The sequence below is a fragment of the Megalops cyprinoides genome, chromosome 18 (genome assembly GCF_013368585.1).
Source record: "Megalops cyprinoides isolate fMegCyp1 chromosome 18, fMegCyp1.pri, whole genome shotgun sequence".
In the NCBI taxonomy this organism is placed as follows: Eukaryota; Metazoa; Chordata; class Actinopteri; order Elopiformes; family Megalopidae; genus Megalops; species Megalops cyprinoides.
This window is the reverse complement of record NC_050600.1, coordinates 5229639-5245180: the sequence shown is the minus strand read 5'-3', so window position 1 is coordinate 5245180 and position 15542 is coordinate 5229639. Positions and strand designations below refer to the sequence as shown.

At 43.7% G+C, this 15542-nt stretch overlaps 1 protein-coding gene across 4 annotated transcripts in view; it reads right to left on the bottom strand.

The window, feature by feature from the left end:
• The window catches only part of LOC118793254 (nuclear factor 1 B-type-like), a 123862-nt gene extending 109046 nt beyond the window's left edge, over positions 1 to 14816 (bottom strand). For all 4 annotated transcript variants that reach the window (XM_036551336.1, XM_036551344.1, XM_036551337.1 and 1 more), the window contains exon 1: positions 14675 to 14816. In XM_036551336.1, coding sequence (XP_036407229.1) covers positions 14675 to 14770 — 96 coding nt within the window. In that variant the 5' untranslated portion in view covers positions 14771 to 14816. The remainder of the gene's footprint in view (positions 1 to 14674) is intronic.
• Positions 14817 to 15542: the final 726 nt, after the last annotated feature.

Genomic DNA, 15542 nt, shown 5'->3' with positions numbered 1-15542 from the left:
CAGAGGAGGTCCAGTGGTGATTGGAGGAGCGGTACGTCTCTCTCAGAAGATAGCCAGTAAAATATGGGTGCCTGGAGAGTTGCTAGGAGCCGCTGGCACAGGGGCAACCAAAAATGCCCTGGCAACAAAAGCCGACCCTACTATGTCAGGATGGAGCCAGGGGTGCCCTGCTGATGAGTTCCTGGCAGTTCCTGGTCAGCTAATGGCATTGAGTATGCTCACACCACAAACAATTGCACATTAGCGTTCAATAATACTGCGTACAGAATCTCTCACTGTATATAGTGGTTGATAAGACTGAAAACAGAAACCCTTTAGACTGTAGTGTTCAATAACACGGAATGCCTTTTTAAAGTTTTAAACCACTCAAACCGCTGCATTCGGTTGCTTTGCTGGCCAGATAATGAGGCAGAAAACTGATAAACTGAAACATAACAGATCTCTGTTGTGAAAAATATTGATCAGCCTTGGCAGCAGGTTGTCTTAATCTGATAGTAAGACATGGCTAGAGGACCGAGGCAGCGGCATCCACTGATCTGTGCAGTTTGCTGTTTTTCTTACGCTGTGTGCTTGATAGCGTCACAGTGATGGCAATGCCTTTGGCAAGGTTTGAGTTATAGATTATCACTAATTGACAGGGAACATAGAATTAACCCAAATGCACTATCCTCCCTATCAGCTATGGCTGCTCTTTATCAATATGATCTATAACAGGGAATATTACACAAAGCAAAACATTCACTGTATGATTTTTAAAGCTCGATATTCACATGCAATAAAAACACTAATTCAGATCTTTGTCAGATGATGTAATTTATGTTCTTAGAACAATTTTAGTCTAAAAGTAACTGTATTTATATATTAAAATTTTGTGACCACATTTTTAGGTCTTATTTTTCTATGGTGCTGGATTACTGGCTGATTAAATTAATGAAACTCAATGAATGAATGAAACCCAATACCAATCTATCCAGCCCAAGATGGGCAGGTTTTTTCAAGTAGCTTTTTTCGTGTAAGGAATTTAGCGTGCACTTGAATGTTCTGTTCTTTAAATCACCCCGTATAAGGGCATGTACCAAAAAGATAATTAATGTAAAAAAAATAATTATATAGAACTACAGTGCATTCTCGCCCACACTTTCACGTGTCACCAGTCAGTCACGACATGCCAGCAGTGTTCTGTCCCCAAAGAAACATCCGACACCTCGGTGCTTTGTTAGCGCACTTAGTGTATCAAATGATCCGCACACGAGTCCCCACGTGACTTCTATCGGAAAAACTCCGATTCATAGTTACTATGGCGGTTGGACAATTGGACATCATTATCAACTGTTTGTTGAGCTTGTTCGGGTTGTCATTACTGCAAGGTCAATAAATGGTAATTTTAGGGTCCTCCGCTCATTACACTGTGGAGTGAAGCTCCTGAGGTTGTTCTCGCTGTATTCCCCTAAACTATCCACAAGAGGGCGCTCCTTCTTTGTGGATAGAGCCATTCAGGAGGACGCAATAATAGTCTAGGCTTGAAGCCTCCGAAAAACTAATTTACAGCTACGATCGTAATTTAGCCTTGGTGTAAAATACAGCTAACTGGGTCTTAGGAGTGAAACTTCAGGGAGATTGGTAGCATACTTGTCATAATCTTGATTCAGGGGTATTATATTGTCATTACTGTTTGATGTGAAAACCCACAAATTTAACAGTGGGAATTCAGATGTATTATATCATAATTATAAATAGGCCTGATTAATCACATAACACCATGAATTTTTTTTCAGTCTGAGCGTTATAATCCAAATATTGGTGAAAGGTTCAAAAGCACATAAAACAATCAAAAACAGATTTATGGCAAATGGTGAAACTTCCTGGAGTCATATTAAATATTGCTGGAAAGGCCTGTTTATTACAAAATTATTTTGGGAAACGTTCAGGAAGAACAACTTCTCAAACCAGTCCATTATTCACTATTCGCTCAGGATGCTTGCACACATTTCTAGAGAAAGGGCATTCAGAGGGAAATGGCACTGGGAAGACGAGACGTACTGCTTTCCTGGAGAAAAAGCCCACTAAGATCAATTCCAGGTTTGGCATTTTGCGAATTCATAGGACAAGGTAGCGCAGAAGCGCTTCTGTTGCAGTTTTAAAATGTAGCCACTAGAGGGCACTTGAGGTCACGTTACGTGAATTCTACGACGTAGAAAATAATCAAAGGGCAAGAAAATAATCAAAACAAACGATAGCACCCCAAGAGTAAATGCTATGGCAAAATTTAAAATCGCGTCACGTCACAGCAAAATCACTGAAAACTGATGCCATTTATCATGAAAATTGATTCTTTCACCAAATCTGGATTTCACATCAGGGGAAAAAAAAACACAAACGTGCATTTTACAAGGATACCTATTCCAAGCATGCTATGTTGTTCAAATGATTCCATGAGCAGCAGCCCTCTGGACCCCTTTATTTGTTATTGCCAGGTCAGGCTCATATCTCACAGGCACAATGCACTGGAGTGCATCTCATCACCTGCAATAATATTACGTCATAAACTGTCTCACAGAACGCCAGGAAGCTTAGAGCTGGTCCAGAGTGCTACAGAGACTGTCACATCCAAGGTGCTCCTCAATAATGCAGACAACAGGGATACAGTACTTTACACAAATGTCTCCAGCAACAAAGCAGACACAAACAAAACTCAGAAGATCTTTTATCAAAATTATAGAAGAGGCTATAAAAAGCAGTAGAAGTGGGTCTTTATTCTGAAAATGAACGTGACATTGGTAAACTATAACAGGATAAATCGTTTTGGCCTGAACAGGACAAAAGAGAAACTGAAATATCAAATAATTTTCATATCGTGCTGAGACAATTTTCTAGAGTGACAGAGGAGGAAGCAGCATGACTAGGAAATACAAGGTCTTGGCTGCCAGGGGTACAGTTCTACCCCCTTTCTCCTCAGAGAAGTTTGCTTCAGCATGGAGGAATAATCCCCCTGACTTCAGTATGAGGATAGCACCCGTTTTTTTTCTTTAGAATTGTAGGTTCAAATGCAGACCTCTCTTAATGATCCCCGCAGGCTCGGCACCCCGAGAAAATACAGAGGGGTGCACTTGCAGTCCACAGGGGGGCACAAAATGTAAAAAAAAATCTTAAAAAATGTAATAAAAACTATGTAGACATCGGGACATTAGGAGACAACTGGGGGGTGCACTGAGGTCCATCTGGGGCTGCAATGCACCCGTAAGCACCCCCATAGCGCCGGGCCTGGATCTCCGTGGTGGTGTAGGCCAAACCTCGGGATCGGGAGCCTGTGCAGTGATGGATCTGCGTGTGAGCGTTGGCGTGCTGATCCAGAGATCCTGAGCAGATTTGTTATGGCAGTGTTAAATGGAGGCTGACTCCGCGGGACGCCCGGGGGAGATTCCTCTGCACCTGCTGCTGTTTGTTCTCAATGGCAGACGCTGCTCCTCCTCACCGCTAAGCGCATGTCGTGTTCGCCAGTTCAAATGTACCGACGAGTGATTTTCAGTGTAAACACGGAGCCTTCTGCCAAATGCATGGGACTGTTGTTAAGAAACTTTACAGTCAGTCACACTGCGGGAGGAATGAGAGGGATGGATGGGACATGGTGCAGAAAGAGATCTGGGGACCATATTTCTCCGCCTCTCTTTCTCTTTCTCTCTCTCCTTTACTGTCTCACTCTCTCTCTCTCCTTCACTTTCTCTCTCTCTCTCTCTCCCTGACTCTCCCTTTCTCTTTCTCTCCTTCACTCTCACCCTCTCTCTCCTTCACTGTCTCTCATACTCTCTCGTTCTCTCTCTCCCTGAATCTCCCTTTCTCTTTCTCTCCTTCACTCTCACACTCTCTCTCTCCTTGACTGTCTCTCTCTCTTTCACTTTCACCCCTTTATTCTCTTTATTCTCTCACACCCTCTCTTCTCCTTCATTCTTCACTCTCTCTCTCTCTCTCTCTCTCTCTCTCTCTCTCTCTCTCTCTCCATCTCTCTCTTTTCTCACATTCTCTCTCTTTTTGCCTCTGTGATCTGAAGGCGTCCAGTCTGAGGAAGTCCAGCGCTCCATGGCTTTCATAACTCCTGTGTGGGTCGCTAACATCCCCCCCATACCCCCCCACCCAACCCCTCGAACACCAACAATATTCCGGCTTAGCGGAACAGCACACAGACACAGAATTGTTCCCTGAGCGGTTAGCACAATGGCCATCTGTATGCAGTCTTTTGCTCTGCTGACCTTTGATATGTGTGTGAGATGCAGTCGGTGGGCCGGAGGCGGACAGGCAGTGCCCATGACTGGGCCAGACGAAACACCAAGTTCACTACAGCACACACAACTCCTCAGAGAGCATAGCACACACTTTATGTACATAACTGAGATATGCACATACACACTGTGAGAGGTTCTAATAACATGTAATGAGTACAATAATTTACCTGGGTGAAGTTTTATGTTCATAAGATGTAATGATTTTAATACCATATTTCGTCTTGTTGCCACATGTGGGCTTTATTATGAGTGAGTGGGTGTGTGTGTGTGTGTGTGTGTGTGTGTGTGTGCATGTGTTTGAGGGCTGGCATTCTGAGATGGCTGAGGGTGCCAGTGTGTGATTGCTGCAGATCTGTCTTTGCCAAAGCTCCAGGGAGTCTGCAGACTGCTTTTCTCAGAGAACATATTCCTATCTCTCTCTCTCTCCCTCTCCATACCTTTCTTTTTCTCTCCAATCCCAGGACACTACGCATCTTGTTGCAGCTTCACTGTGGTACACACCATCAATCCAAATCTCATTTTCAGTTTAAATGGATGCTGTTCAGTTGTATCTTTACAGGGACAGCGGTTGGCAGAAAGGGGAGAGAAGTCACTGGGAAATTTTAACAGTATTCGCTGCCTAAGTCTCTGTGTGCATCATTAGTTACTTCTCATTCCAGTGAATTCAGCAAAGGTGTCTCCAGCTGAAAAACCTACTTGACATCCCTCTTACTCGTAACTTTCCCCCAGAAAGTCTCTATCAAGCATCACATAAGAGTTTATGTGCCTGCAACCAGCCAATGTTGTGTATCAATCAGTTTATATTCAACTGAGCAATTACTGGGGTGGAAATCAAATCAAACAGATGCAAGGGGAGATGGGAATTCTGTCACACCTGTGACATAAACACTTGGCTGAGGAGGTGAGTGGGCAGACTGGGGGTGTGGCTACCAGGTGTGGCCCTGGCCGTGTGAGGTCCAACCAGTTCCTCCCAGCACCAGGTACCTCCACCTGCACCCCACGCCACAGGTGCAGGAGGCGGTGGGGGGAGCATATCTGTGACGCTCTGCAGACAGCTCACCTCATGCTCCTCCAGTTCCCCCTCCCTTCAGTATCACTGCACAGAGCACACAGCCTCGCATCACAGCAAACCACAGGGGTTACAGAGCCTTCACCGAAGGAAACGTGTACTGTCGTGGAATTACGCCTTGCTTTTTCGAGACGAATTTAGAATTCTAGCATCCGAAGGTCTAACTGACTTCGGCTGCGTGACTGCTGATCCATCTCCTCCTCCTGGTCATTCAAAGGATTGCTCGTGTGCAGGAAATCTCGGCCATGCATTTCCACAGGACCGCAGCTGCACGGCGTACTGCTAACACACTGTTCACCAGCAAATCAATCTCCCAATCAATGTGCACAGAGCTCTTTACAGACATAAGGAGCAAACATAAGAGTAACGGCCCTGAAAGCAGAAACACATGGCAAAGCTAAACACTTTAAAGGGGACCACCCAAATGAATCCTGTCCTGCGAATTCTTCTCTCGTTGCCATGTTAACGCCATGAAAGAGCAGTCACCTGGAACTGGTGTAGCGGGCTGTCAAATGCACTGTAAAGATCAAATGCAATGATCTGTTTTACATTATTGATCTTTTTCTCTGGTTTTGTGATTAAAGTAAAACAGACATATTTTTTTCACTGTGTTTTACAGTTTAACTGCTCAGTAAAAACAAACTGCCTACCGCCCGCAAGTATCGCTCCTGTGCTTTGGTCCAACTGTTAATGAAAATAAACACGCTCCCTTTATTTATTAGAATGCTTTATGTCAACCGCTTCGGCTAACACGAATGCTTCTCAAACAGCTTGTCTGAGATATATACACAGACAACCACAATGCAGTTCTTTCAATCCAGTCAGCTTGTGGATTGTGCGGTCCACAAGCAAACATATCTGTAAGTGCTGAGCAAGTTGTGCAGTACTTTACAGTCCAGTCTTATGCTTCTCCCCCCCTTTTATATGGCCGCTTTTTCTTAGTCAGTGTGCCTCTGGTGGTCCCCCATTCTATTGTGTCTCAGTCAGTGAGGTACAGACAGCGCACCCCATCCCCCCACCAAGCCCAGGCGTACCCATGTATGCCAACATCCCTGCCAAACATGAAATACAGCATGCCCGCTGTCTTTACCATTCCAGTCAGAGCCAGCTGAGCCTGGCCCCAGCCACACACACAAAGAGCGAGCAAAACCCCACAGTCTCAAGTCTCAGAAGGTTCTAGATTTCCAAACCTGAAGATGCCCTGCATCAAAGGCTTGGTTTGTTATTTCTTATCTGAGTTTTTAAATTATTTTAGCATGCTCTATTTAAAAGGTAGGGAGGACTTACACAGTGACAACAAAAAGGGGTTTGGTTGGCAAGGCTGAGCGTTTAAAATTAAGAATCTTAGTGGCCATTTATTCTAAACCTACCACAGGGTTTCATTTTAAAACACTCGCTGAGACTGTTCCAGAATAAGACCATCTGAGTGGCAGAAGCTATTGGTAATGTGGTGCAGCAAGGTTAGGTAAGCAGCAAATATCAGTAGCAGAATATCAAAGCTAGCAGTGAATAAGAAACACTAAGGGATGTATGCCAGTTGATCTACTGTGATTTAGTTTTCACACGAAAGCCCCTACAGAGCGATAATTCATTGATCTGAGCTCTGCATTTGCAAGACGCCTTCACACCCTTACTCAAAACAGTTACTCACAGTTTCTTCATGAGTCTTAGGCTTTGATGTGTTATGAAAAGGGGTGAGGAGCGCTACCTCTGAAGTGCAGCTAACAGGCGCGGACTGGGCCGGCCCCTGCCACACGCGTGTGTGTGTCTGAGAGCTTCATCGCGAGGTCAGGTATTACAGCACGTCCTGTTCCCTCGTGTCATGTCTCCCCCCCGGTCGGAATGTCTCCCCTGCAGTCTGCACTCTCGGCCTGCAGTTAAGGCTGCTCCCTCAAGATGGCAGCGGGCCCCAGGAACAATGATTGCCTTTGTGAAGCCCATCACCAGCAGCAAATATGCCTCGTGGCCCCTTGGAGACACGAAGCAACGCCCCACACCGCTCCCGGCAATATCCTCCACACCATTCCAAAAAAATTCATGCCCAGTCCAGGTCTGATGCATCTGGTGATGTTACATTACATTTAGCAGACACTCTTATCCAGAGTGACTTACATAGGTTACAATTTTTAATGTTACCCATGTATACAGCTGCATATTTACTGAGGCAATTATGGGTTAAGTACATTGCCCAAGGGTACAACAGCAGTGCCCCAGTGAGGAATCATTCCATTACATTACGAGCAACCAGAATCAAACCAGCAACCATTCAGTTACAAGCCCTGCTCCTTACCACTATGAATACACTGCTGCCCAGGTGATGTTTATATTTTCCCAGTTCCCAGCTGTCTGCTCTGCAAAGCGTTTAGCCAAGAATCATGGCAAAGCCATTGCAAACTTGCAAGAGCAATTAAAATGTAATTGCTAGGTCAGAGATAAAATTGCAATGTGTGTAATGGGCATTATATAGGTTACATTATTTTTTACAAGAATAACATTCCATTATCAGATAACATTACATTCATTTAGCAGATGCTCTTACAAAAGAACAGAAGTGTATCCATTCAAGTTGAATCAGCAACAGTGTCAGACCAGGCTAACAAGACTCCCAAACTAGAGTACGGGCATAACACTATTCAAGCCCTTTAACCACAAGTTAAATTGTGCAACCTGACCAGACAAGGGAAGCCAAGTATACTACCATACATCCCAATCACAGTTTTTATACACTATAGCAATTCAGGTCATCTTGGTCATGACCCGTTTGGCGATCTGGCCCACATGCTTTGGGTCGCATGGTTGAGCTCCGTAAGCAGCACAAAGGAAGCACAGAAAGTGTTTATGATCATGCTGATGGCAGAGACACTGTCATTGTTGCCCGCTATGCATTGGACAGCACCGTAAATATCAGGTAGGAAGAGCGTCTTATCACAAACCGCTGCTGATGCATGAGCAAGAAGATTAGCTTTGAGTCTGTGTATTCAGCTGTTTTTGGGGCGCTGAAGTGATTGTAAACTATGATAGTAATGACGTCTTTGGCTTAATCTTTTTCCATGCTGTGCCTGTTCGTATCTGCATACTGTAAAATGTATTTGCAGTCACGTCACTTGTAACTGTGAGGTAAGAGTAATTTGACAGCGTGGCAGGGAATTTTGATCTCGTGGTCTGTGAATTAGAAATTATGATTTCATAGAGAATAAAGACCAGTAAAAACACAGCAGTGGGGTACAATGTGGTCAGTGTGAAAATGTGTGAAGAGACCTAACACAGAGTTTTTTTCACACTGTGGCAAAGCTAAGCTGGTCTTTGGCTCAGCTTTTGGTATAAGTTATTGTGTTGCTTTTTTTTTGGAGTCACTGTGTTTTCCATTTATGTTTTACAAAGCTCAAACACAAGATGTGCGGAGGTGTATTTAGTTACATTAATCAACTATGTTTAGTTATACATAAAGTATATAAGTTACATAAGTATACATAAGTTACACAAAAATACAAGTACACACCTGAACTACATAAACATAAACCTTGGCAATGTATTCATCATAACACTGTTCATGTTTTGCACAATTTGTATAACAAAAGCAGCTTTTGATGGGTATTAATTGCTAATCAATATCACGCCACTGTCTGCGTCTCGGTTCCACTGCTAATTGGAGGCCTGGTACCCTTGAGGGGGCGATGGCATCGTGTTCCGAACATCTGAAAAACATTCGTGCTCTGATTTTCCACAACAGTCATTCAGGCATATCATAAACACAGCCGGACCGCGATGTCTTAAATATTTTAAACCATTAATCCCTTCGCTGAGTGCCCTGCTTAATGCTAATGTTATTCACGATTAGTTGGTATTATGCTAATCTACGACCCAAATTGATTGAGGTCCGCGTGGCTCTGTCTGAGGGCCAGATTGCTGGGGGTCTCCAGCGCAAACTGACGTCGGCTTCCCGGCGCAGCTCTGCGACCGGGACCGGGAGGGAGACCCCGGCAAACAACAAAGGTTGCATTAGTCGTGTATCTTAATGAACAACTGTTGGCGGCGGGGATTAGAGGCGAGCGCTGGTTTTCCTCTCCGCGGCGGGCCAGCGGAGCATCTGTTGAGTGGGTTTCGTTTTTCGCCCCGCTAATACGTGGAGGAAGGCTGCCTGTGCAGGCGGAAGGCTAATGTTTCAGCTAATTGAATGCGCCCCCCCCCCCCCCCCCCCCCGTTTTCTTCGACCCCTTTTGAGAGCGCCGGAGGACCCAAGGTCACAGACCACAAGCTGCACCCAGACGCACCCAGACTCTCCTCGCGTGACCCCCCCCCCCCCCCCCCCTCTTTTAAAGGAGGGGAACAATGGGTCACTGTGACGCCCGTAACGGGCTGAGCGCGGAGCACAGCGTCCGCGGCCGCTCCGCTGAGCACAGCGCAGGCGCTGTGACTGCACGCTGCGCAGCTGAACACGCCGAGCAGTCTGGGGAAGCGCTGACAGGGAAGCACAGATAAGAACGTGTGTTCAGCCATTCTGATACAGTTTGGCTCAGTTTATTCACATTATGCCCATCAAATCAACACATTAAATAATTTTTCTCAGTATTGTGATTATTATTCCTATTTTTTCCTGCTAATTGTAACAATTCTTTTTCTTCTCCTTCTCCTTCTTTCTCTTCCTCTTCTTCTTCTTATTGTTCTTGCTCTGGTTATAATCATTAGCATAATCACCATATTTTCATCATCATTTTTATAACCATAAATCATCACCAGGGAAGTCCACTTTATGTAGCAGGCAGAAAGAGAGACAGAAAGGCTGAATGTGGGCTCTGAATTTTATGTCTGAACCCCATTAGCTGCAATATTGGAGTTGTTTCACCTTCACTCACAGTATTCAGTATCCATACAGTGTATTCCAGCACAGTGCAGTACAGTATACCTACAGGGTCCATGGGAGAAATGTTAATAGACCTGCCTCCACCATGCTGGTTGAAAGCTTCAGTGAAGTGAAATGTCTTGCTCAGAAGAACGTTACTCTAAGAAAACTGGTTATTAAAAGCATATTTCAGTCTGGACTGAACATTTCCCCCCTTTATAACATTATATCAGAACAGTTTGATAATTCGTTGTTAACTGCAGGTATTGTTACATTGTCATTCGCTAGCTAGAGCTGATTTTGTATTTATTTATTTAGTTATGTGGGGAGAATTTAATTAGTCCTCTAGAATAGCTATTTTATCATTAGGGTGACAACATTATTTGTTCACTATCCAGCTGGAAATAACTTCTTAAACATCTCTTGCTTGCCAGTTGGCTATTTTGCCAGAACTGTATGTTGGCTTTTTCCACAGCGATCATTGAAACTGATTATTCGTGATCTTTCTACAATATAAATGAAACACTAGATTAACCATAGTTTGGATAGCACGCATTATTTCAAACTAAATACATGCAGTGCAAACCTTGAAGTTGTTAACAAGACACACAGAAGAACTTGCACGGCTGCTGCATGTTTCAGGGAAGGGGGAGCAGAACTCCTCATGAACGGAGCTCTTCATCTCCCTCTGTGTGAATGATGTGGTAGCAGACTTAGGAGTTTTATACTTTGTGATGTAGGAGCACAATATATCTCAACCCACCAAGATATGCAGGCCCGAGAAGCCAAGGTCAGTGGAGACTGAAAAACAGAGCACGCTCTTTCAAAGAGAAGCCGCTTCAGATTTTAGAATTCTTCGATGTTTTAGAAATTGACCGACTTTATATAGAAGCATCTCTACTTTGTCTTACGTACATAGATATACAATGTCCAATATCACAAAAAATGTGTGTATATTTGCCTCTCCAAAAATGTATGTAAGCTGATCACCAGCTGTGAAGATGATTAAAAGAATGATGTCACTTAGGTGCCATTCTTTTAATGGTGATATTTATTTGATTGCATATTTTGCCTTGGAATGTTTCATTTTGTGTTACAGCAGTAGTACTATACAGTAGTAGTGCAGTAGTATTGAATTTGGAAATGTGACATTTACTTTTTCATGGGATTTAACTCCTATGATATTTCCTCATATGTTTAAGGTCAGGAACACAGCAAGGGATAATTTCATAGCATAATGCAAAAGTAGTTTTTGTGTGTTTTAACAAATCATTTTATTTAAAAAAAAAAACAACTATACAAAATAAGACAATTTATACATGATTCACATGAGGAAGCACCACGTTTAGAGTAACTTACACATATTTTATTGCCAATTAAGAAAATTGTTGTATAAATGTGTAAAATTCATTACAGTTATTTTATTAATAATAATCTATTCATTTAATTACAAACAGGCTTATCTGCTTTAAAAACAGTAAAATATTCTTCTGACGATTTTGATGATTAGTAGTTGGTGTTTGAGTACTTAATTATTTTAAATGTTACCTTTATTTTTTTTTCCAAAGCTATGAAATAGAAGATATGAAGAAGTAGACAGATGAAAATCAGTGAAAAATCAGGTGAAAATCAGTATTAGTTTAAATTCTCAAACCCACGCCTTAAAACCTGCTGTAATATAATGTACTTAGAGAAGGGAAACTCTGAAGTCCACGAAGAATTCGGCACCGATTCATAAGCCATTGAGCATATTTTCCATTTATCTAAATGTTTACATGTGAAATGTGTCACTTTTGAGTCTAAAAAATGTGATATTCATTTATTTCAGTACAAGGCTACCGAGTTGATTCTTCAATGGTTGCATTTACTTTCTTACTTTCAGGCCCAAGAATAAAAAGATTTTTTTTACAAAAATTTTGGTTACCAGAAATTTTGTTTCAATATATTTCTTATGGCTTTTCTTCAACCTGAATATAAATTACATGTTAACCTTCCTTTGCCTCATAACAACATATTGCATACAGGAGTATCTTACTATACTCCACCCTTGGCATCCTTTTGATGCATTCAATCCTTTGATTTAAAGAGGAGGAACAGCTTCAGAAATATCCAAAGGCACAAGGCAACAGATCAATACCTTTCACTTTATGCATGTGAACATAATATACTTTCTGTTAAAAGATTAAGACATGCCGGATGCTAAACTGTTCTGGCTGCAAAATTGATCTTCTGACATCGATAGTGTTGGTCTTGAGAATGAAATCAATTTTTCCAGAGCCACACAAAGCCCTGCAGTACCTTTCTTCAGGAAAATAAAATCCTTTCTGACCTCTTACTGGGTGTAGCATCTGCCATGCTAAAGCCTGACACACTGGTGACAACATGCATCAGCACAGCTGAGAGCAAACGTCTCACTTACATCAAACTGAGAGGAAAATCACATTAAGTCTGAGCTTAGCCATTTACTTAAGAATGTCATTTACATCATGCACACAGCGCAATTTATTCAAAAGTAATATTAAATTAATATCAGTTAAATAGCAATACTTAATTGTCTTATGTAATAGAACGTAGTGTAAGTAACAAAAACTGGTATCTAAAGTTATAATAAAAGAGTAAAAAAATTCAGCAGCAACAGCAATAATAATAATAATAATAATAATAATAATAATAATAATAATAATAATAGCAAGCTGTAACGTTGATGAAAATCTTCAGCTTCTTGCATTAATAAAAATCTCAATAAAACTGCATGAAACATGAAAAACTATTGCAATGATACTTACCTACACGATCCAGAATGTTTATAAGCATCAAACACACATTTTCTTACTACATTTAATTTTTGAAATTTTGCTATTTAATTTTTAAATTTTGAAATGCATGAGAACACAGGAGTCTTTCACCAATCACAGTCCAGAAAAACGAAAGAATAACTTACAGCCAGCAACAAATCTGACATTTTGCTGACAGCACACAGCTTTGCCCTTCTACCAAACCATGAACACCCAGCGCAAAAACACAAGCTCAATAACAACACAAAAACACGATGCTTTTGAGGCGAGGAGGCACAAGCAGTCACAGACAGCCACACAGAGGTCCCTGTCTCTAGATTCCCTCCGGTATCGGTGAAGTTTCGGCACACGCGGTCCCGGGACAGCAGTAGCGGAAGGCACCGCGGAGCAGCCCGTAGTCGCTTTCAGGGCACTCCCGACGTCCGGTGATCCTTACCCTCAGAATAAAGCCACTATTGTCTGAACACTGGGCTCAACAGGAAGACCCAAAAAAATGTCCTCAGTAAGAAAAGCAATCATCCAGAAGACACGGGCACTGGACAGAAAAGGGGGGGGGGGGTTCCCCTACCACTAGACTTCCACTGAAGACGGAAATTAATATTCATAATGGAATGCCAGTCAAACAGACGTTCTTCTGTCATGAGAAGGCTAGGCGTAGCAAGTGACTGCTGTCTGAAATAATCACGCCCTGGGCTTATTTGCCAGGAACTTGTCGAAGTTGCCTGATCCTGCCTGTCTCCCTCTCACTGGCTGTGTAGATAGCAGGCTAGCAAGGTGGCACAGCTCTGGAGGCTAAACTGCCCTCTTTTTTCATAAAACACAACTTTAGCAGCGAGAGTTTCTTCAGAAGTGTATGTGTGTGTGTCTGTGTGTTGGGGGTGGGGGGTGGTACAAGGCCAGCCCTGGACACTCAAACAAAGCCATGTCGTCTGATTCTACAGGGGCTGATTAAGCACACTTGAGCATGTCAAGCGGTATACTTATCAGTAACTGCTTGACTTGCTGTATTCAGCCACACAGGGAGAGAGAACTGCGGTGAATGGCAGGGTGGTGGACAAGTGCATACTGATTAAGAAGTAGCAACCAGCTGTCACAGTACAGCAGCCCTACGACCAGACCATTTCACTGATAGGAGCATCGCTCAGGCAGAACTATTTAGGCTCAACTCGCTGACAACCAGCCAAAACCACGGTGACACAACCCCCCCCCCCCCCCCCCCCAAAAAAAGACTCCACATGCCCAGACCTCTTGTAGTTAGTGACTGAGTCTCTGAATAATCGCTCACATGCCAAGCTTGTGAAGGGGGTGTGGGGGGGGGCAAAGGAGACAGGAGGACGGGGGACAGGGGGGCACACTGTAAAATTTGCATTTTGTTGATCAAAACGAAGTGACACCGCACAGGCCAACTCGCAGCGCCGAGGGTCGCCCCGAAAACAAAAGCCCATTCTCATGCCAGAGTGGGAGAAGCACTCTCTCTGCCCCGCTTTTCAGCACCGAAACAAAACACGTAGAACACCGCGCAGAGGCGCCCCAAAACTCCCAAAACAGCCGCGCATCAACTTTCTCACACGTGCATCGTTTATGGTGCCAAAGGAGGAGTTAGGCTAAAAAAAAAAAAACGCACACACACATACTTAAAAAAAAAAAAAAAAAGACAGCGGGGGAAAAAAAAAGACTTAACACGCCAACTTACCATCCACCAGGTCCTGGCTGACATGTCATAACATAGCTGCCATTTTATGGATCCGTCCGTAGCTTTCCCAGCCATTGCTCTGTCAGCAGCCTTCATCTGATGCAGCTCAATGGAAGATAAGACACCTAATCAGGGAACCATCAGCTGCGGCATGCGGAGCTACATGTAGGCCAATCCTTATCACGCTGCATCATGGGAAAAGCTCTCGCACTACCAATGACTCCAACCTCACCGCTATAATGACAAGGATCAGCGCCCCCCCCTCCCCACCACCCCACCCCACAGACACATACACACACACACCCCCTCCCCATTACAGCCCCCCCCCCTCGCCAAACCCTTTTTTTCGATCCAGCTTTATTTTTAAGAAGCAGTTGAAAATACCACCAGCGCCGTTCTTTTGTGAGCTCAATATTCTCCAGGAGTCCTGCAAGTGGGCGGTTAACTGCTCTGTGAGGCAATGCTGGCTAAAAGTTTATTTGCATTCTTGTCTGTTGTATATTGTTCAACTCGATCCATGCTCCCCCCACACCCCCCTCCCTCCCCCACCTTAACTCCCCCCCCCCCCCCCCCCCAAAACTCCATGTAGATGAGGGGAGGCCCAAATAGTCAGGAATTAATATCTCCAAACAAAAGACATGGGAGTTTGATGTGCGTCAGCGGGCATGGTTCAGACGTGAGAGCATGCTCTGAGAGGAACACACAGGTAGCCGTGGCAGCTGGACCGGCACCGTCGCCAGGGGCGATCCCCTGCACTTATATGGAAAGACTTTAAACCGGCCATCATCGTGCTTTTTAAACAACGCAGACACCGAAAAATAAAGATCATCAGGCGCACACAGATCCCCCGGGGAGCCTGAAGCAGGAC